The sequence below is a fragment of the Pygocentrus nattereri genome, chromosome 6 (genome assembly GCF_015220715.1).
Source record: "Pygocentrus nattereri isolate fPygNat1 chromosome 6, fPygNat1.pri, whole genome shotgun sequence".
NCBI classification, from domain to species: domain Eukaryota; kingdom Metazoa; phylum Chordata; class Actinopteri; order Characiformes; family Serrasalmidae; genus Pygocentrus; species Pygocentrus nattereri.
The window spans coordinates 43,494,675-43,518,469 of NC_051216.1; the positions used below are offsets into that span (position 1 = coordinate 43,494,675).

The 23,795-nt window shown below is 41.5% G+C and overlaps 1 protein-coding gene across 4 annotated transcripts in view; it reads right to left on the reverse strand.

Annotated features, from left to right (window-relative positions):
* Positions 1-813: 813 nt before the first annotated feature.
* Positions 814-23,795, reverse strand: part of uggt2 (UDP-glucose glycoprotein glucosyltransferase 2) — a 79,983-nt gene continuing 57,001 nt past the window's right edge. For 3 of the 4 annotated variants that reach the window (XM_017703007.2, XM_037539231.1, XM_037539233.1), the window contains exons 32-41: positions 23,311-23,393; positions 22,964-22,987; positions 15,896-15,997; positions 15,721-15,805; positions 14,677-14,859; positions 14,194-14,354; positions 11,812-11,926; positions 11,597-11,713; positions 5,554-5,719; positions 814-3,237 (exon numbers count right to left, since the gene is read on the reverse strand). In XM_017703007.2, coding sequence (XP_017558496.1) covers positions 3,212-3,237; positions 5,554-5,719; positions 11,597-11,713; positions 11,812-11,926; positions 14,194-14,354; positions 14,677-14,859; positions 15,721-15,805; positions 15,896-15,997; positions 22,964-22,987; positions 23,311-23,393 — 1,062 coding nt within the window. In that variant the 3' untranslated portion in view covers positions 814-3,211. The remainder of the gene's footprint in view (positions 3,238-5,553; positions 5,720-11,596; positions 11,714-11,811; positions 11,927-14,193; positions 14,355-14,676; positions 14,860-15,720; positions 15,806-15,895; positions 15,998-22,963; positions 22,988-23,310; positions 23,394-23,795) is intronic. The other variant, XM_037539232.1, reaches the window with a different exon arrangement.

Below are 23,795 nucleotides of genomic sequence, written 5' to 3' on the forward strand. Positions count from 1 at the left end.
TTCAATCAATTAAAAATAAAAGCCTTTTAGATTCTGAACAGATCATCTCATCTTTTGGTGTCTAGTTTATAAGAATGAAATCTGTGTGGTAAGTTTAAGCTTCATTTTTAATGTATGAAATGTTTGCTGTTTAAAGTCCATTATTGATATTATCTACCTCGAGATTTGATCATGAGGCATTTTGCGTGTTATATTAATTCTGACTTCTTAATGTTCTGCAGCGTTCTCGGTCTCCGTTCATCAATCTGGACACAGCTAAAGTTTTTATGAACAGTCTCGTTTCTTTCCATTAGTTATTTAAAATCTCTGAAATTGTACTGGACTAAATACTGACTTCATTTAATACATTCATCTAAAACCAGATCAGCTTTGTATTAGTAAAAAAACACAGAACACTGGGCCTCATCCATCAACTGTTCTTAAAGGGGAATGCCACCAATTTGTCTGAATTTCAGTACAATTCAGTCCTGGAGATGTAAACAAATCAGAGTGGCTTGATGTGAAATCGTTCACTTGTAGAAAAAGAAAGTTTTCTGTTGGACACTATTGTTCCTTCAGGCAGTTTTCATGAGCACGATTAACATGTTTTAGGACAATTTTACCACAAAACTGTCAGAAAACAATAGCAGACAACAAGCTGAGTGTTCAAAACCATTTCTTGTAATAACCCAATTCTGAGTTTTTAACGGATCATTTCACACCAAACCTCTCTGAATGACTGTTTACATCTGAACCGTTAATTATGCAGAAATTTGATGAGGCCCATTGATTCCAAACTTGAACAGTAGGAAGAGATATAACCAACACTGCAGAGGAATTACATTACACTTTATTCCTGAGAAAAATCCACATCCTCCCACATCAAGGCCCACATGTCCAAAGGTTTATAGACACCCCTTCTTGTTAGTGAATTCAGCTGCATTAAGGTCACCCACTGCTGGCACAGGAGTTCAAAACACACACAGTTTGTATAAACTGCATAGAAAAGCACTGACCAATAGAATGAGACACTGGACAGTTTAAAGTCGTCATGCCAAGTTTGGGCTAGAAAGGTATTGGGCTGTGGAGTAGTGGAGTTCTCTGGAGTGACCGAGCTCCATGTGGGATGAGTTAAGGTGACGTTTGTGATCTAGAACTAATCATCCAACATCAGTACATGACCTCACTAATGCTTCTGTGGCTGAATGCAATCAAATCCTCACTGCAGTGTTCTGACGTTGGGCAAAGCCTTTCCAGATGAGTAGAGGCTGTTACTACAGCAAAGGAGGAAAATACACTTCACCTCTGCATTTTGAAAAACACTTTGGATGAGCAGGTGTCCACAAACTTTTGGCCAGTGTATTTCCTTACCCTCAGACAGCACAGTGAGCAGCGAAACCGCATTTTCACTAGAAACAGCTTGAAAACACACTGGCTTAGAGAAATGGAAGCTCCTCAGTGGAGCTGAAAGATTTGTTATTATAGCAAAACCGTGATATAAAAGAATGCAATTTTTATTATAGTATACATTATCAAAGAGCGTTTACATGCACGTAATGATCCGATAACTGCAGAAAATCAGATTTTGTCAGTAATCCGATCAACACCATTACATGCGCTTGAGTAATCGGATAATGTGGAAACTCCAGGTCTACATTTGAGTCAGACAGTAATCGGATTTCTGCTTTGCAACCAGCCAGTAAACTCGCAGAAGAAGACGTGACGGAAATGCAGCGTAAAACTCCAACTTCATGCTGCACAACACGCATCATCTAGAAGATGAATATTTAAATCCTTCATTCTGTCAAGCATGTGTTTGGTTTCAGCGTCGCTCAAAAAGTGTTTTGCTGCTCGCTTATTTCCGGTACCACGTTCTGTTTTCGCCCATGCTCAGACAGAGAAATCTGAAAGAAATCAGAGTAAGAGCTCACACTGAGAAATGATTACTGGGCTAAAATCCAGCCTCTTTATCGGATTTCTTAATCAGGTTTCTAGACCTTATTCTGATCTAATAAATCAGAGTATACTGTTTACATGACCATATAACTAATCAGATGACTGCAGAAATCTGATTATGATCAGATTATTAAGTGCATGTAAACCCACTCAGTGTCGAGTTTTAAATGAGGAAATTTTACCTAATAAAACAGAGCTTGTGAACTGGCTGGGGACCAATCAGAAGCAACAAAACACGCATTTTGTATGTGTGACATCACAACTAGTCTGGTAGTCTGATGCACTCAGCGCTCAGGGTTCACGCCAGAAAAAGTGGAATGTTCTGGTCTTCTTAACCAAAAATAGGCCTGGAATATCGTTCAGCCCTACTCCTTTCTCCTCAGCAGAGGGGAGTCTGTGGGAACTGATGTGATTTATTCACACAGTAAGAAACACTAATACTCTGTACCCTGTTCCGAAGGGTCTCGAGTGGGACGCAGCATTGATATTCCTCTGCTGACTAACGGAGCTCCAGCATCTGCCCATGGATTTCATTTTCTTTCCTTCATATTGGTGTTTTACCAGCAGAAACAACTCGTACTACTATGATTAGGTTTCCTCTCTGCAGATCAACATCCAGCTGGCCATTTCAACCAGTGTAACAGAGCCAAAGTAACAGATGTAGAGAGTTTGACTCAGTTTCCTTCTTTTGTAAACATTATCCAGCAGAAAAGCTTCTCGTGAGCTTGGAATGATTTGAGGAATGTATGTTTTTCGTCCTAGTGCAATTCATCTTAGACCACAAGTATAACAAGACAACTGTCCACACTGTTACAGCAGAGCAGACGTCTAAACGAGAGAACGGGTTAAAAGGTACAGTAAGTAACACTTCACTGCAGATCATGCGGATGGAATCATCCAACCGCTGAATAAAAAGCAGGTCTTCTTTGCCTTTGCGTCTTGTATTGTTCCATAGGTGCCTAGTGCTCTGTAATGTGTTCTCTTGTCATACGATAATGGAAAATTCTACCTACTGTACCTTTAAATTAAGGGCTCCATTCGCCACCATCCGTAAATAGAAAGAAAGAAAAAAAAATACGATTTTCTTTTTTATTAAAAAGAAAAAAAAGAAAGGAGTCTTGGTGTTCCCGTTTCCTTCCCGTCTTCACAAAGCTGACGTCCAGTCTAATACTTTCAGGTACAGTTTAATGGGAAACGCTCTTCTCTGTGTAGTTGCTGAGCTGAAGCTGTGCAGGAGGACGACGTGCAAACGTCTCCATTTCCTCTGGGACAGGTGCTAAAGTTCATCACGCTGTTGAGTGCCTGGGAAAAAAAAGACATTTCTGAAAATGCAGTGTTAGCATCTTCACCAGCCTAAAGATCTCACTACTGGAACTGGAGCGGTTTCTGTACCGTAATTTGTAATGGATTTAGACTTGGGTGGTTAATACAGGACAAAGCCTAATATTCATGCTGGAATTTTTGTCAGACCTGTTAAAAATATCCAGAATTTTTAAAGATATGAATAGTTTACTTTAGTGCGTTTCCACAGTTTTACAGTCTGACTGTAATAATTGTGGAGTGATTTTAATCCAGTGTGAATCTGCAGCGTGTAGTTTTACAGTCTGACTGTAATAATTGTGGAGTGATTTTAATCCAGTATGAATCTGCAGTGTGTAGTTTTACAGTCTGACTGTAATAATTGTGGAGTGATTTTAATCCAGTATGAATCTGCAGTGTGTAGTTTTACAGTCTGACTGTAATAATTGTGGAGTGATTTTAATCCAGTGTGAATCTGCAGTGTGTAGTTTTACAGTCTGACTGTAATAATTGTGGAGTGATTTTAATCCAGTGTGAATCTGCAGTGTGTAGTTTTACAGTCTGACTGTAATAATTGTGGAGTAATTTTAATCCAGTATGAATCTGGAGTGTGTAGTTTTACAGTCTGACTGTAATAATTGTGGAGTGATTTTAATCCAGTATGAATCTGCAGTGTGTAGTTTTACAGTCTGACTGTAATAATTGTGGAGTGATTTTAATCCAGTATGAATCTGCAGCGTGTAGTTTTACAGTCTGACGGTAATAATTGTGGAGTGATTTTAATCCAGTATGAATCTGCAGTGTGTGTAGTTTTACAGTCTGACTGTAATAATTGTGGATAATTGTGTAGTGATTTTAATCCAGTATGAATCTGCAGTGTGTAGTTTTACAGTCTGACTGTAATAATTGTGGAGTGATTTTAATCCAGTATGAATCTGCAGTGTGTGTAGTTTTACAGTCTGACTGTAATAATTGTGGAGTGATTTTAATCCAGTATGAATCTGCAGTGTGTGTAGTTTTACAGTCTGACTGTAATAATTGTGGAGTGATTTTAATCCAGTATGAATCTGCAGCGTGTGTAGTTTTACAGTCTGACGGTAATAATTGTGGAGTGATTTTAATCCAGTATGAATCTGCAGCGTGTAGTTTTACAGTCTGACTGTAATAATTGTGGAGTGATTTTAATCCAGTATGAATCTGCAGTGTGTAGTTTTACAGTCTGACTGTAATAATTGTGGAGTGATTTTAATCCAGTGTGAATCTGCAGTGTGTAGTTTTACAGTCTGACTGTAATAATTGTGGAGTGATTTTAATCCAGTGTGAATCTGCAGTGTGTAGTTTTACAGTCTGACTGTAATAATTGTGGAGTAATTTTAATCCAGTATGAATCTGGAGTGTGTAGTTTTACAGTCTGACTGTAATAATTGTGGAGTGATTTTAATCCAGTATGAATCTGCAGTGTGTAGTTTTACAGTCTGACTGTAATAATTGTGGAGTGATTTTAATCCAGTGTGAATCTGCAGTGTGTAGTTTTACAGTCTGACTGTAATAATTGTGGAGTGATTTTAATCCAGTGTGAATCTGCAGTGTGTAGTTTTACAGTCTGACTGTAATAATTGTGGAGTAATTTTAATCCAGTATGAATCTGGAGTGTGTAGTTTTACAGTCTGACTGTAATAATTGTGGAGTGATTTTAATCCAGTATGAATCTGCAGTGTGTAGTTTTACAGTCTGACTGTAATAATTGTGGAGTGATTTTAATCCAGTATGAATCTGCAGCGTGTAGTTTTACAGTCTGACGGTAATAATTGTGGAGTGATTTTAATCCAGTATGAATCTGGAGTGTGTAGTTTTACAGTCTGACTGTAATAATTGTGGAGTGATTTTAATCCAGTATGAATCTGCAGTGTGTAGTTTTACAGTCTGACTGTAATAATTGTGGAGTGATTTTAATCCAGTATGAATCTGCAGTGTGTGTAGTTTTACAGTCTGACTGTAATAATTGTGGATAATTGTGTAGTGATTTTAATCCAGTATGAATCTGCAGTGTGTAGTTTTACAGTCTGACTGTAATAATTGTGGAGTGATTTTAATCCAGTATGAATCTGCAGTGTGTGTAGTTTTACAGTCTGACTGTAATAATTGTGGAGTGATTTTAATCCAGTATGAATCTGCAGTGTGTGTAGTTTTACAGTCTGACTGTAATAATTGTGGAGTGATTTTAATCCAGTATGAATCTGCAGCGTGTAGTTTTAGAACTTTTAAAAACTGTAACTGAAAATAATCAATAGTAACTGGATTACTTGTGCACACACTCACCTGTGCTCGGTGTTGGGGATGGTGACGGCCCTGTGCGGGATGCGTCCACTTTCTGGTTTTGTACCCGTTTCAGGAGCTGTTTGATCTCGTTGTCGTAGCTGGACCACTCGGGCACGATGCGCACGGCTGCACTCAGCTTGGGCTCTTTGGTCTTGGGGTTATTACACTGCAGAGAATCACCAAACAAAAGCAGCCTCATCACTCACCGCACTAAAACACAATCCTGCAATAATACCTGCAGCTTAGAGGCCGTTTGCAGCACTTTTTAATTTCCTGACCAGAGGAGGCAATATTAGCCTGTGTTTTGCTCGGCACTGAAACTGGCACTTTCCCACGGTTCTTTTATATAATCCCACACATGCTAGTAACATTTGGACAAACAGCACTGAAGACGCAGAAGTGACAGTAATAATCTGGCAGTAAAGTGAGTCATTCATCAATGTAAACTAGCAACATGCAGATTTACAAACGGCCCTGCACTTCTGTTATTAGGGGTGGAGGGGAACGTAAGAGTGGACAATACAAACTTACATTTTAGCACAATATTTTCCACTATTCAGGCAAGGATGATACCATAATTATGATATACTAAGAAAAGTATCAATGCTTAATAATAATAATAATTCTAAAAAAAATTTAAATTATAACAACAACAATAATAAATATTATTACTATTGCTACATCAATATTTCTCATCCCTTCAAAGTGAATAGATGTTTACACCGTACAGTACTGTGCAAAAGTCTGAGACTCTTCACTTATTTAATTTAGAGCAGGGGTGCACAACTCCGGTCCTGAAGGGCCGATGTCCAGCACAGTTGAGGTTTTCCAGCTCAAGCATGCCCACTTAACCTGGCAATTAACAGCTAAACATAATCAGGTGTGTTGGAGCAGGTAAATCACCAACGTTGTGCTGGACACTGGCCCTCTAGGACCAGAGTTGTGCAACTCTGATTTAGAGCTTCCAAAACTGGAATTCAAAAAATGATTCCGAGCCACAGACAAAATGTGACTCCCAACAACCACCTGGAATACCTGGAACCAAATACCTGGACCAAAACTACCACCGTCAGGTAAACAGCACTTAAAGCTTCCATCTTTGAGAGAGAGAGAGAGAGAAAAGAGAATCAAGGTGATCAGAAAACATCCACAGCCATCCTTCCACTGTGACGCTACACTGACCACCCCAGAGTCCAGACCTCAACATACTTGGATCGTGAGAAAATGCTAAACCAACTGCTAAGAATGAACTTTGGAGGTGTGGAAAAATATCCCTGCAGATTTCTTTGAAAAACTGAAAGCAAGTTGAGGCTTCATATTTTACACACGCACGCACGCACACACACACACACACACACACACACACACACACACACATATATATATATATATATATATATATATATATATAAATAAAGACACACACACACACACACACACACACACACACACACACGCGCACACACACACATACATATATATATATATATATAAACACAAACACATATACACACACACACACACACTTATATGACAAAGTCATTTCTAATCATCAGATTGACTGCAGCTCCAGCTAATGAGACATTTCCCACTGCAGCTTCCAAAGCTGGCAGCCTGGAAGCAGAGTGTAAATGAGAATGCTATTCTCGTCTGCATCTGTGTGTGTGTGTGTGTGTGTGTGTGTGTGTGTGTGTGTCAGGTAGAAGCAGTGATGATATCTGGCCATTAATTTTTTTCACTTTCTTCCTGACTGCTCAGATTGAAGACGTTAGAAACCTGCGTGAGTTACAGAAACTCTGTCAGTGGCCCAAGCCACAGTGAGCCGTCACAGTGAACCATCTCTCAGCATTTTTCAACACTCATTTTCATGTTTCTCTTTGAGTTTTTGAAATTTTATGTTTGCTAAAATGGGCCTGTAGCTGTCGGACAAACGGCAGGTAAACGCAAGTTTTAATTGAGTGATTTATTCTTATTATTACTCCTAACATTTATCACTCAAATGTGGTTCACAGAAACAGCTGGTGATGCGTAACAACTCGAGTCCGTCTAAACCACTCGCTGCGTAAACTAGATAGCAAAACAGAACACTTACATTTCTGCATAATTAACATGTTTGGGTGTAAACAAAGTCATTCAGAGTGGTTTGGTGTGAAATGCTCACTTCTTAAAAAAAAACAAAACAAAAAAAACTTGCTGTCAGAACGGTCACCATGGTGGTGATGGGAACCAGACGTCAGAAGAGTTTAATGCCTTTGAAAGCTCATAAAAAGTTATTACATGAAATGGTTACCTGCCTGATGCCTGAAGTTTTAGCCTACACACACACACACACACACACACACACACATTTTCTAAGCCATTCTCCCTCAGGGTCGCGGGGGGGTGCTGGAGTCTATCCCAGCGGTCATCGGGCAGAAGGCAGGATACACCCTGGACAGGCTGCCAGTCCATCGCAGGGCAGACAGACAGTCACTCACACCCAGGTGTAACTTAGCACGTCCAATTGGCCTGACTGCATGTCCTTGGACTGTGGGAGGAAACCGGAGAACCCGGAGGAAACCCACGCAGACACGGGGAGAACATGCTAACTCCACACAGAGTTGCCCGGCCAGGGAATCAAACCCGGGCCCTCCTGGCTGTGAAGCGACAGTGCTACCCACCGCACCACCGTGCTGCCCCAAGTTTTAGCCTAAAACATTCTTATTTTTTAGAACCATTAATGGTAAATTGGAAAGGTAATGGAAATGGAAAGGTAAATTCAGGCAAATGAATGAATGAATGAACGAATGAATGTCTATATTTGTGCTGTAGACATGGCGACCCCTGGTTCCTATCAACACTACTGTAAATAAATCAGTCTCCACAGTGAACCAGTTCATACCAAAACACTCTGAATGCCTTTGTTCACATCTCAACTACTGAATTATGTTGACAATTTGAATCCTAATGTCCTCCTTTAACAGTGTATCTAATCCACTGGCATCAGCTCTGGTCTCTGTAGATTGCAGCTCTGCCTTTAAAGTGCCAAGGGGTCAAGAGGAGCAATGCCACGGACCTTAAAACTATGGTTCATAGCTCAGCAACCCAAATGATAAGAAGAGTCATTTTGTCCTTTCAATAAAAATCAAACCACCTTAAGAGCCGCAATACTTCATGTTCATTTTACCACCGTATCAGGAAACCAGCTGGAGTGATTATAAATGCAAATAAGTCCATTTATCTCCGAATTATCAAGGTTCATCTAAAAGCTGTCTCCCTGCCTTTTTGTTAGCTACCAGCTAGGCGAGATTGTTGTTTGTGTTGCTACAGTGACCAGTAGTCTGCACACCAACATTCAGGGTGAATTAGCAGATATAGGCTACATTAACTCCAGCATTTACGACTGTTTATTGCTGAAACTGTGTTGTAACAATCAGCAAAGCTTTATTTTACTACAAAGAGGATTATTATCCATCCATCCATCCATCCATTTTCTAAGCCGCTTCTCCGTCAGGGTCGCGGGGGGGTGCTGGAGCCTATCCCAGCAGTCTTCGGGCAGAAGGCATGCAAACTCCACACAGAGAGGACCCTGGTCACCAGGCCAGGGAATCGAACCCAGGCCCTCCTCGCTGTGAGGCGACAGCGCTACCCACCACGCCACCGTGCCGCCCGAGGATTATTATATATTGCCTAATAATCTAATTCTGCTGTGGAGCCGTAACAGGGCAACAAAAGAGCTGCATGTTGCCGACACATTTGTTTAAAGTGGACGTGGATTTGGATACATTTCTCTGAGCTTAGAAAAGACTGGAAAACATGCTGACTCAAAACACAATGCATAATGGCTTCTATTACAAGTGCGTTTCCAATCGACAGGTTTTCTGTATAAATGAATCTGCAGTATAATATTTTTCAAACTACTCCTCAGGGTCACCCGCCCAGTCCGTGCTTCTTTACTGTAATCCAAGCTCCCAACATAACTTTGGCTTAACAGCTTAATTCAGGAGCTTGAACAGAGCAAAATGTGAACTGTCTGGAGAGCACAGTGGTCCTCAAACCAGTATGCAGCGCTTTTCCACTATCCCTATGTCAGTGGTCTCCAACCCTGGTCCTGGAGAGCTATGTTCCTGCAGAGTTTAGTTCCCACCTGTTTCCAATAAGCTGCCCTACCCCTTACTCAACCATAATAAATATGATCCAGCCAATCAGGGACTTGGGAAGAGGGTGATGAGGTGGAGTAGGGAGCCCAAACTAGGCTCTGCAGCAAGGCAGCTCTCCAGAACCAGGGGTTGGGACCACTGCCCTATGTGTTGCGAGTTGAGTTGGAGCTCCAAAGAACTCCATAAGCACCTTCATTATTAAGACTGCAGATGCTGGTTAATGAGCTAAAACTGTAGAGATGCCAGCTTGTGTGTGGCTGTAAAACTCATAAATAACCTTCTGTGGTTACAGAACGAAGAAGCTGGAACTCTCATTAGTTATGCTGAGAAGATTCTTCCAGTCCATTGCGGTAAAGGTCTGGGTAAAGGTGAAAGTGGGTATGAGTGTGAAACATGCATGCAAATGCAGAAATGTAGAGGACGGTCCTTTGTTCTACGTCCTCTGCGGCAGAAATAACCACAGTCCAGCACTTCGAGTAGTTACTAACTAGTCTGGCAACTGCATCCAGAAAGCTGTTCTGCTCAGTGTGGAACTGCTTCAACTGTGACTGGTTTATGAACAAGAATGTGCTCGGAGGAAAGCGCCACCCACCAGATCTGCTACATCAGCTAACAGACGCCTGCCCTGAAGAGCATCGCGTTGAGTGATTGGGGGGTGGGGGGGGGCATCCTATCCACCCAAAGAGTGAGGCCGATTGCGCTCTCTTGAACTCCCAGCTACGGATGGCTGGAGCACCAGGGATTGAACTCACAATATTCTAACAGGGCTCAATAATGCTAAATATACATGAATATACAGTAGATACTAACAGTGGAGATGGTCAATTTATGAATGTGCAAACACAGCAGTCCTCTATATTTCCTTTAGACTGGCTCCTCCTGAGCTGTGAGCTGCTACTTTAAAGAGGACAAACAGACGTCATGTAAAACGACTACGCTGGACCTAATTTTCAGAAAAGAGTCAAAAATATTGCTGAATTTCTGAGCTTTTAATTGTGGAAGCTGATCAGATGTTTGTCATCACACAGCACAAAAAAGAGTGAAGTGAAGTAAAACGAGTATCTCCAAAATGTTAAATTCACAGCAGAGGGCAAAACCTTTATAGCTTTCAATGTAAGTTAATGTAAAGAGGTTTTATTCTAAGTGATTTTGGAGCTTTTCAATTGGTCCATTCATCACGACATCTTCACACAGCATAAGGGACAAGTGCCGTATTCAAATGATGTAGAAAAATGAAAATAGACAAAAATAGAGACAAGTTTTTCTTTGAACAGTGATGATATGGGGGGAAAAAAGAGAATACACTGGAGCCACTTCAACATGCAGAACGAATGTAGCCTAAGGAATAGTATGGAATGATCAAATCATGTCTGATCCCTATCAGATCAGTTTAATCTGTTTGATAAAGTCAGTCTCGTCGCCGACATCAAATGAGGGAAGATTCTATATTGTTCTGAACTGTGTCCTATATAACGATGTAACTTTCATAACTTTGAGGAACCTCAGGGAAAATGGAATCTGAGATTTTTCGACGCTGGATTTTAGGCCAGACAGAGTATATTAAGCATTTGAAGTGTCAAAGAAAATGAAAAGCATAAGACAAAAATCTGAAAAATTCATTTGCGTGATATTTACTCTTTCTAAATCTATCAGGGCTCTAAAACTCAAGCTTTAATAAGCAGAAATAGTAAAAATACTGATATCAGACTCAATAGTTGGATGGAAAGTTACTGTATAAAAGCAAGTCTACTCAAAAGTACTTAACTATTCTAGTAGAATAGGTGTAAACATACATTCATTGAAAATGTTTGGGTTAAACAGCTGTGAACCCCTTTACATTAAGTGGGAACAGTTATAATCTTGATTTCTGTCTGCACTGTCGCTTTAGCATCAGGGACACATACCAGGTCGATTGTCTTAGCGGTAGGCTTAGATGCATCGTCACACCAGGTCTCACACCACAGCCACTCCTGAGGAAGAGACTTGATGGCCACTTGATGGATCATGTTATTGGGGAGGTCCTGTCAGCATCACACAAGAATAGCATTGAAATGCATCTGTAGCACAGTTAAAATGAGTAAGACACATTTAGCCTTATGGGCTACAAAGGGGTACTGACCTGGTCCAGATTGGAAAGGCTGTTGGGATCTTGACTCAAGGCTTGGTACTGTCCACGAAGGCGATCTCCTGCTGCAATCTTTCTGAACTTCTTCAGGTCCACCACGTACAGTGCACTGAAGTGGCAGGGGAGACATTTATCACAATATGAAACAGCAGCAAGCAATTTTAACAGATACTGAACTGAACAGATTCATGATCTCATAACAATACGTCCGGGAACAACTTGTTACACCTTTGGCGCTGGATTCCAGAAAAATCCACCACTCACAAATTCCTCTAGTCTGTGCCATTGAATGTCTGAAGTACAACTGTTTCGCTCAAACACAAATCCAATAGCTTGCTTTTTCCTTGGAAGAGGTGTTTATTCTTAAAGCATGTAACACCTTTACACGCATCATTCAGGCAATCTAACCAGCCAATCGTGTGTTGCAGCAGTGCATAGAATCATGCAGATACCAGCCAGCAGCTCCAGTCACATGATTGTGGTACCAGACGGGCTGGTTTGAGTACGTCGATAACTGCTGATCTCTTGGTAGAACATCATAGATCAGATCTATGGAAGACCTGAACATACTTAGTGATAATTTACACATATTTTCATTTCAGTCTGAGGGCATCTCTCAAAGAAATGACATAACAGCATTATCAATGTCACTGTAGTCATTTAATTCATGAACATGGGGTGTCATCTTGAGAATATGGACATAAGCTGTTCACAAATACTCTGGTATTGCTTTTAAATACGTTACTTATGCATGTGTCATGGGCTTTGTTCTGACTGCCAGCCCAAGTAAGTTTTCTGGCAAATCTAAATAGATTTTTGATAGCCTGGACAGCAAAAATGAGATCCAAACCACTTTTAGAGGTGGTCCAAGACGCAATTCCAAACAGATTTTTACATATTTGTCTCAATCTGGATGCTCTAGCTGCTCAAATCAGATTTCAGAGTGTCTTTTGCGTCACTCGTCAAGTGACAAACATCAACAATCCAGAGAGACGGAAGTGCTGGGATTCAAGAAGAGCGACAAAGATCAATGCATACGCCAGAGAATTCTGGAGTTTGGAGGGCGAGATGATGCACCTACCTCTCCTGTATATGCATTTGAAATCCGCAGCTATGTAGTTACTGACGTCTATGGCATTACTATAGCAACACACACAGATAGGTTGGTGGTGTCTGGACACAAATCTGATCACTTGCAAATAATAGTGCAGAGTCATCACAAAAGATCTGATTTGAGAAGCAAATCCAATTTGCCTGCAGTTGCAATAGAGCCACACAGAACAGTCTCTAAAGTCTTCTCAGAGTGGTGGAAAAAATATGAAAAAAAAAAATCATCCGGTGATCAGCAGTTCTACAGACGAGATGAGAGCTGATGAGATAGGCCGCTGAAGAACGGCCAGATTGGTTCAAGCTGACAGGAAAGTCTACAGTAACTCCACTCTATAAAACTGTGGTGAGCAGACACAAAACGTCAAACCCTGAGATGGATGGGCTACAACAGAAGAAGACCAAGTCTGCTTCTACTTTTGTCAGAAAAGGATAGAAAGCTGAGGCTGCTATGGGCACAGGCTCACCAAAACTGGACAGTTCACAAGACGGAAATGTAGCCTGGTCTGATGAACAATTTCTGCTGAAGCACACAGATGGTAGGGTCAGAATTTGGCACCAACAGCATGAATCCATGGATGTGTCTTGTTTCAACAGTTTAGGCTGGTGGAGGTGGTGTAATGAGGTGGGGAATCATCACTTAAATGCCACAACCTATCTGAGTATAGTTGCTGACCATGTGCATCCCTTCATGGCCACAATTTACTATCTTTTAATGGCTACTTCCAGCATGATAATGCACCATGTCACAAAGCAGAAGTCATCTCAAACTACTTTCATGAACACAATGAGTTCAGTGTTCTTCAGTGGCCTTCCCCGTCGCCGGATCTGGAACCAATAGAACACCTTTGGGATGTGGTAGAACAGGACTTGCACGATGCAATCACGTCAACATGGACCAGAATCTCAAAGGAATGTTTAGGGATGGGAGTCCCTACCCAGCATTAGCACAGTGTTCAGTATCAGGTTGAGTATCTGACGTCAAACAAGCCTGTCTTTAGTCCTTGGATGTAGCACTTTATTAGGAAATAAAGTGCTACATCCAAGGACTAAAGACAGGCTTGTTTGACGTCAGACGATGTTGACGGGCACACAACTGCCCCCTACTTTGAGCTCTGCCCTCATAAGCCATCGGATTGGATTAGAATTTCCCTCTCAGTTTTTTTTCCTATTCTAATACGTCTATGTTCCCAGCCAAAAGTTCTCATGGTTCCCTGACGTCAGGCTCTGCGAGCGAAAGTTAAGAAGTTTAAAGTCAATTTTCTCAACCTGATATGGTATTTCCTATGACCCAGGTGCGATGCCCAGTAACCCATCTTCCAGAAACGGTAACCCTCCATCTCTCTCCGGCTGTCGCAGAATGGTGTGTACCCATAGGGAGCGCCTTCCAGGTCCAAATCCCTCAGCTCTTTCAGATCTGCCCTGACAATCTGAGCAAAAGAAGGAATTCAGTAAACACACCTGTTACATATACAGAAATCACCAAATATCTAGGGCTTTAGATGTTTTTCAGCAGATCACCTCCACACAGTAGCCCATTTAAATAAACCCTGGGACCACAGGACACCCTGTCATTCTTTGTATTGTAAGTCAATTTGCTCAACTTAATTTGATTATTATATTATTAATCATAAATTATGATGAAACACTACCAGAAGTAAGACGTGTCACAGTGATGATTGGTGGGGGATAAGCTCTCATTAGTCTTCAGTGTAACCTGTGGACCTTTGCTTTGCATGAGCTTGTACTTACCTGATCAGCATCAACAAAGATGATCTTATCCACAGCTAGAGGGAAAAGGACGTCCAAGAAGAGGATCTTGTAGCCCCAGATGATTCTCTGCTTCTCCGTCTGCTGATGCAGCCAGCGGGGCCACTTGTACTGCACCAGTTCATACTGGAAACCGTACGCCTCCGCCATGTAGGGAATGAACTCCTATATACACAAAGACACATGCAGACATGCAGAGGAGTCAATGCATCACATAACGAAGAAGGGAAGAAAGTGCGAAAGCTTTGCAACGTCTCCAAGTGATACTCATGAATAATTCATTAAACAACTGGTGATTCAATGTCTTTATGTAACGCAGGGCTGTTTCTCTGCCCTATGTGAACAGCTGGCCATTTGAGATCAGTCCATTATTATGGGTGTCCACTACTTAGCAGTGTAATTAAAAGAGTCTAAACGTTTAGCTGAGACCTGGAGGTGGAGAGGTAATGTAGTGATATCAGTCTTAACCTTAACATGGTCAACGTCAAAAAAAGTGCTCAAATTTGAATAATGTGCTACAAATAGTGCAGAATCTTGAATATTAATTGTCTATGTTTATTCAGGGAGGCACAGTGGCGTGGTGGGTAGCGCTGTTGCCTCACTGCAAGTAGGGCCTGGGTTTGATTCCTCGGCCAGGTGTCCAGGGTACTTTCTGTGTGAAGTTTGCATGTTCTCCCCGTGTTTGCGTGGGTTTCCTCCAGGTTCTCCGGTCACCCCCCCCAGAAACTGCTTATCTTCATATAAACTTTCATGAAAAGTTAAGAACGTTTTACCTCCTCCTGTAAAAAGACCTTTTTTGTGTTTGGACAGAAACAATAAATAAGCACCTATACTATAATAAGACTTTCCTAATCCTGACTCTAACGCTATTCTCAGTAACCAAAAGCGAAAGATGCTCCTTTCAGAGTTGCAGGAAACATGGACAATGTCAGGAATGCTGTGTTGGTCCTGTTGGTCTCTGGTTTTCAGAACATTTTATTTCTGGAAATGTACAAAAGTGCACACATGCACACGCAGCGATTTCACCTTAAAGGAGGGGGAGAGGTAGTTTTTCAGGAACCAAAACTTGACGGGGGTTTTCGTGTGCTGGAGGACAGAGAGCATCATTATCCTGGAAAGAAGAGGAAGCACAGGGTGAAGGATTAAGAACAGACGACAGAAAAACCGTGTGTGCAGTGTGAGCGGCGTGTGGACGTCCTACCTCAGGAAGCGCTCGTACAGATGTCCAGAGGCCACTGAGAAGATGTTGAGCACATCCTCCTTCTTCTTCTCCGCTTCTTCCACGCTGGAGCCGCCTGTTAGACTGAAACACACGCACACGTTGTTTTTGTTTGAGGTTCTAAATTTTGCAGCAACACAAATGCCTTTGCATTTGTACATATGTACACATCCAAACAGTACATATAGCTGCGTTCATGTTAAGGGAGTGAAGTGCAGAGACACATTTTGCTTTAATGGTAACAAAAGAATCTTGATGCATCTCCATTTTTTATTTCTATAGCCAACATTATCATTTTTATATCATAATGTAAGATACACATGTACACTATATGGCCAAAAGTATGTGGACACTATAACATCTGGATGAGCTTGTCGGACATCCCATTTGGAGTAGGTCTGTGGGAATTTGTGCTCATTCACTCAAAAGAGCATTTATGAGGTCAGACACTGATGCTGAACAAGAAGGCCTGACACGCTGACTCCCAATTCATCCCAAAGGTGTGCAGTGGGGTTGAGGTAAGGGCTCTGTGCAGGCCTTTGGAAACTTGTGAAACTTTGCCTTTATAGAGCTTGCTTTGGCATGCTGGAACAAGAAAGGGTCTTCCTCAAACACATGCTTTTGGCCATTTACATGTATATCGCTGCTGTCTGAACAAAACCACGTATCTCCAAAGTGGTAACTTTACAGGAGAAGGAAACAACACACTTTACTTTCAATGTAAGTCGATGGAACCAGATGTTTCTCCAAGTCATGTTGGGCTGTTTGTTTTGGTCCATTCATCATGAAATTTACAGACAATGTAAAGCACAGCAGGCATTTTCAAATTATGCCAAAAACTGAAAGACATCAAAAATGTCTTCAAAAATGAAATCAAAAATGAAAGCTGTGGATCTAAACACGTGCTTTTAGGGCTGCTTCTTCTCTATAAATGGTGCACACAACAGCTCCCACCTACTGTAGGAACTTCCGCTTGTTTGACACTTTTTACCCCAGTAAATGAGCGACTTGTGATCACACCCATGTGCTTACATGTTTAAAAAGGTGTTTTCCTTTGCTGTATTATATCGGGACCTTTAAGCTGTGATGAAAATGCTCAGGTTTGTCTCTGGAAGATATTTTTTACTTTGTATGTTGCAGCTTTAGAGTTAATCTTTCAGTAAAGATTTTAGAGTAAAACATACCTCAGTATATATAACATACCTGTTTTAGCCTGTAAGCCGGTCAGCAGTGCCTGATCTGATTGTTATAGAAAGTCTAAGCAGGACATGCTTTTATCTTGATTATTTTTATATACAGACCTTTTAAAACATTTATTTTAAAGCATTCTCATGATTTAACTACATCTATAAAACTTTACTTAGACTGGATTGAAATATTATGCTAGCCTTTTACCTACCGCCCTTTTATTAACTGACTTTGCGTATTTGTATATCTCCAGGGTGTGTCCTGCCTTCTGCCCAATGACCGCTGGGATAGATACATTTTTTGATAACACTTGTTATGAAGCTTATCTCCATACAGACTTCATAACACGTACATAAGCAAGATATTTTAAAAGCAATAATTGAGCTTATTATCAGTTTTCAAAGATGAAATACACACACACAAACACACACACACACACACACACACACACGAAGAAGCAGCTTAGAAAATGTAGGGGGGGTGGAGGTGGGTGTGGGGGGTAGCTGGAGCCTATCCCAGCGGTCATTGGGCGGAAGGCAGGATACATCCTGGACAGGTCAGATGAAATACAATGTTTTATTAAATAAATTACACTGTATTTGCATAACCTTAACCTAAAGTGATGTTTATTTGTTACATTTGTAACACTGTTATGAAGCATGTTATAGCATGTTATAACACCATATATCAGCTCTGTTGAAGACTTGAACGGCCTTTAATTAAAGTGATACATTTTATTCAGATTTTCATTCTAGTCTGAGGGCATCTTTCAAAGAAATGGCATAAGGATTATAAATGAAACAAATGTCTCTCACTGTAGGCATTTACATCATGAACATATGGTGTGGTTATGAGAATGCGGACACAAGCTGTTCATAAACACTCAAGCTCACTCAAGTGCTTTTAAATATGATATTAAATCATATTATGCATGTGTCTGGGCTGTGTTTAGACTGACAACCCAAGTTAAACTTTTGGCAAACAGATTGTTTTTTGTTAGCCTGGACAACAAAAATTTGCCGCAGATTTTTGGAGGAGGCTTGAAATGCAATTCCAATCAGATTCTTACGCTTGTGTCTCCGTCTAGATGCTCTAGCTGCTCTAATCCGGTCTCAAAGTGTCTTATAACTCTGTAACGTGACAATGACATCAAGTCCAGAGTGACGGAAGTGCTGGCATTCAAGAAGAGCGCCAAAGGCCCAGTCCCATTTCACCCCTTGCCCCTAACACTTACCCCTCCGTTTTGCACATTCACGTCTAGGGGTAGGGTTCTCCCGATTGCTGTTGAGATGGAGGGGCAGGGTGAAGTGTTGGGGCTACGTGGCCCTTCAAATGGAGATTTTTCAGAGGCACTACAACAGTGTTATGAGAAAATTCCCCAGAATGCCCTGCGATTCATTGGCAAGATTCGAACAAGCGAAGTATTTCTCTGTTAAAAAGCCGCTGTATCATAAGAACCATTGTAATAGTGTTTTATGGTCATTTCCCTCATAGCACGCAGAAAAATTGCTAGTAATCTGTTGACGTCTCGGTCGCTACCTGGCAAAATTTCCCGTTCCACCTTAAATGGTGCAGCAGTTATATTCTGGTATGTGAGGTTGCCTCACCATTTAAGGTGGAATGGGAAATTGATCGTGAAGCAGGCGATTAGAAAGTTAAGTTCAGCTTCATATCACCAAATAATCCTTGATGGTGATAATAAATAATTGCCCCCCTCTTTGAAGGCGTATGATGCCCTAAACGTATTTAAGCAGTGAGGAGCTGAACTTTCCCCTCCTCTGCTGTCACTGTAGACGAGCAGCGCTAGTAGCTGTTAATGAAGTGATGTCATTTTTGTTTGTGCTCTTTTTTATTCATTGACTCGTTTGATTGATTGATGCATAAAACTGAAGTTGTGAATGAATCGGAGCGCCCAGGCTTTCCAGTCTCCTTCAGATAAACGGCAAACGTCAGTGTGATATACCATTATTGCTATAGTCTGGAGACAAAGCAGGAAAACACATCCCGATTATTTTTCCAGGCTATTTTAAACATGATTCACCGGTCCTGTCATGTGACACACAAGTGAGATCACCACAGCTGGAGGCGGCATATTGGAAATGTCCGGAAAACCTCGTCTCGTCTGTTTACGTAAAAGTTGCTGAAGACAACTGATGACGTGTCCGGTTCCTGAAAGGTCGTCCCATTTCATAGGGGGAAGATTTCAACCACTACCCCTTATAACTCAGTTTCAAGGGGGGAGGGGTAGAAATAAGAAATGGGATTGGGCCAAAGATTCAAGCTTAACCCAGAAAACTGAGTCTGGAGGGCGGGACGATGCACCTCCATCTCTCCTGTATCTGCATTTGAAATCCGCATCACCAGCATAGCTACGTAGTTAGTGACACCTGCATCGTTACCATAGCAACACATGCAGATAGGTTGGTGATGTCTGGACACTCAAATCTGATCTGATCACGCAAATAACAGTGCAGTCATCTCAAAAGGTCTGATTTGAGAAACAAATGTGAATTGCCTGCAGTCTGAACAGGGCTATCGAGTCCGTATGTAGGCAGCCTTCAAATCGTTATCTTCTATTTTATTTTACACAGTCATGTGAGTTTAAACTGAGCTGGACTGAACTGTGTTTTATATGATAAAGTGCAGGCCATTTCAGGGCAGAGGTGTGTTCACACTTGACAGAATAAAGTCACTTAACAAGGACAGCAAGAGAAAAGAGGGTTCAGATCGGAGCAACAAGGCCTGTAATGTGAATGAAGCCTAAATACTGTGCTGTGCTGAGCTGCATGTTGCACAAGATGCACTACTGACATTTAATGTGTTTACATGCAATTACTGTCTAATAACTGATACCTAACTGATAAATAAAACAGATTTTATCTGTAACCTTTTCCTGTAACGGGGAGCGAGGAGGCGGACGCACGTGCTGAGCTAAGCGACTTTTATTATGGGCAAATCCAGGGTCATAGTCAAAACGGTCCAGGTTCAAATAGCCAACAAGAACAGAATGATAGTTAGACATGACGAACAGAAACACGGAATCCAAACAATGCCAAAACGTCAAACTGCACACAGTACATACAAACAGTACAAAGACCAGCGAATACAAAGGGCAAACACGGGGCTTATAAAACACAGGGATAACGAGGGACAGGCGGAAAACAGGTGGCGACAATCAGGGTGGAGTCACAAAACAAGGGGCCGGACTAGGAAACCAAAACAAAGAAAACACGTGGACTAGACCAAAACAAAACACGAACACATGGACAGGACCGGGAGGGGCCAATCGGGACAGTTCCGTGCATTTACATGCATTTGTGCAATCAGACAGTGGGAAAGCTTGAGGTCTATATGAGTCAAGCAGATTCCTGCTTTGCAAGCAGCCAATAAACTTACAGAAAGCGACAAAGTTGAAGCCATCTAACAAAAAGTTAAAGTAAAACACAAACGTCATGCCACTGCTTCTTTATATATAAAAGATAAAGAATATTTAAAGTCATAATTTCGTCAAGCATGTAGTTGGCTTCAGCATCGCTTCAGAAGTGTTTTGTTGCCATCTTGCGGGAGCTGTGTTGAACACTGCTTGCTGTTTATGGGAGCTCCTTATAGTGCTCCATTTTTCTCACATATGCAGAGACAAATGAAAGAAATCAGAGTAAAGGTACACATGCAGAGAAAAACCCTTTAATGAGCTGAAATCCAGCTCTTTTTATCAAATTTCACGAAAAATGATCACTGCCTCAATCTGATCTAAGAAACTGGATTACGTTGGTAACATGACCACTGGAATAGCTGCCAAAGCTATTATAATTAATATATAATATTATAATAGCTGTGTTATTAGTGTGCATGTAAACGCACTGTGATTTTGGAGAGCCAAAACAATCAGTCTAGCATGCACGGAGAACACCGAGTCTAAAAACAGTCAATGGTTTTGTTAAACTGCAGTTTTATTACACAATCTTCTTAATTATTGAAATGACTTGTCTCAGGGGTCCAAACACCTGCTCAAGAGCTTTCGGTTCACCGTAATTAATAAAAAAAATAAACAACTGGCACAGGCCACAGGGTTGCTGAGGGCAGCAGGGCACTGCTTCAGGCCATGACAGGATGTCGCAGAGTGGGGTTTTTATAGAGGAAACGGGCAAATACACAATGCATTCTTACAACAATGGTTTGTGTCCTTTGGCATTCAATATATACCATATTTCACACACTATACACTGCATAGACACACAAGGGGCACAAATATTGACATGCTGCCTATAAACAGCATGAAAAGAAACTCCCTCTTGCAACGGACCCTTCCTTAGAGGGCAGCTCTGTGCAATACTATATAAAAGAAGCTTTATTAATAATCGTCTTTGTGCAGAAGGAAGAATGGAGTCAACCACAAGCTTCCTGTTTCAATACTCAAACCCTCGTCAACATGGCCTTGCCTGGGAGGGTGGGGGTGCGGGGGTGCTCTTATTTTATTTACTTGAGTTAATAAACTTTAGTTTGTTGTACTTTAGTTTCATTACTCTACTGATGTTTAGGAGATGAGCATTCAGAGAGGAGAGGCATTCAGGTGAAGGAATAACTGCTATCAGTTTCAATCCCCCCCGGGAATGCTAGACAAAGCGGTCCATAAGCGACGGCAACAAAATACTTTGAAATACTCAATATTTCAAAAGTATAACATTAAATTTGCTGTTTTCCAACTTTACCAAGATACCCGCTCCACCTCTGCTAACGAAAGCTATAGCCAGACAAAGCACAGTATTTAAGTACATCATATTCAAATTTCTCAAAAAAAAAAAAAAAGTTTTGCATTACAAACGTTGACGGCTAGCTAATTAGTTAACTGAGGATAACATAGCCGAGGGCGAGTGCGTCACAAATAACCAAATGCACTGCTCACTGTCCCCTCCTCCCATTCTGCTGAGAGTGGCCACATGTGTAATGTACAATACTGGGCAAAAGTCAGAGACCACCCTTCGATTATTTTATTGCCAGTCAAAACAGCCATCAACTAAAGATGTTTCTGAGGGGATTTGATACAAGATAATAATCCAATAACTTAAGGAAGGAGAAAGTGAAAAAAGTGGGAAAAAAAACCCCAAACAATGTTTAAACGATATAGAGAAAATGCAACCAACTTCTAAGACTGAACTTTGGAGGCGTGGCTGCAGATTTCTTTGAAAAACCGAAAGCAAGTCTACTGAAAAGAATGGAAGCTGTAATAAAGGCAGAGTGTGAACAGACTATATAAAAATCCATTGTTACGTTTTCTTTTTTCCCTCTGACGCTAATAAATCAATAACTTGTTTTGGTCGTTTTGGCTGAAAATTAAATGCAGGTTGTCTACGACGTTTGGCCAGCACTATAGTGCTTTAGTTGAAGTTGGCAAGGACATTTAAGAAGGTATTGAAACGGGGACCCCTGAACTACAAAAGAAATCTGAAGCCATCTTGAGGCCCATTTTTTAAAATTACAGCATGTGCCCATTTCCCACTGGTAGCCGTGAGAGCTGGCAGGAAGGCGGGGCCCGAACTCCAAGCAAGGACAAAGCCTGGCGAAGATGGCGGGCAGAGGAGAACTCGAGTGGGTGGGGCATGGCATGCGAATCCCAAACTCCACCGAGGGACTCGAGTGACGACAGGAGGAGGATGTCAGCTGCCAGAGAGGTGGAGAAGATGATGACAGCCATGAGAGGCACAAAGGCAGGACGCGAGTCCCGGGCCCCGCCTCCTGTTCCACAGTGAGGCCGCTTCACTACAGGTCACGTTCGACATAGGCGGCCGAGCTACAGAGTGGGGGCGGTGATGCGGAGGTGGAGCAACAAGCGTATGTGATAGATTTAAAGGTTTAGCTCCCTACCTTCTCTCCAAAGTACTCCACACACTTCACAAAGACAGCAGTGAGCGAAGAGACAGATCACAAAGTTAACACAGTTCATTGGGATGAACATGCATACATAGTGATCACACAGTGAAAGGCGAACCCACTCAAATCCCACCCGAAGTGCACACCTATTGATCTTAGTGTTAATTAGACAAAACTCTGTTTTTTCTCGTCTAGCATGGCTGTCTTAAGCTGCCTAAAGGCAAACGAAGCCTTCAGAGCCACTGAGTGAAAAACACCACACTTCCCAGATCTCCAAATCCCAAAATACAGCAGAAACCAGATCACACACATGGAAACACAGCAGTCTCTGCTGGACTCACCTCGTTATAGAATCCCACAGGCCTTTGCTTTCTGTAGTCTCGCTGAGGAGATCTTCGTTAAGTTTGTCAGGCTTTTTCTGAACCTGAAATCCAGAGACAGGTGAGCTTTTACTTCTTCTGAAAATGTTGACAAGTGCGCTAGAATAAGCTCACCAGACACAAAAATTTGCTGCATGCATCAATTCTGTTCTAAAAACTTGGTTGCTGGTCTTCCTGAATGAATAACAGTCACAATCCTGTGAGCTAAGGACTGCGTCAATCTCTTCAGATCCACGGTGTGGCCAAAAGTATGTGGACACCTGATGATCCAATGTATATGATCTTGTTTGACATCCCATTTCATTTCAAAATTATGGGTATTAATACAGAACAGCCCCCCTTTGTGGCTTTAACAGCCAACACTCTTCTGGGAAGCTGGGAATTAGTGTCCACTCAGGGATAAGAGCATTTGTGTGGTCAGATACTGATGTTGGACGAGAGGTCCT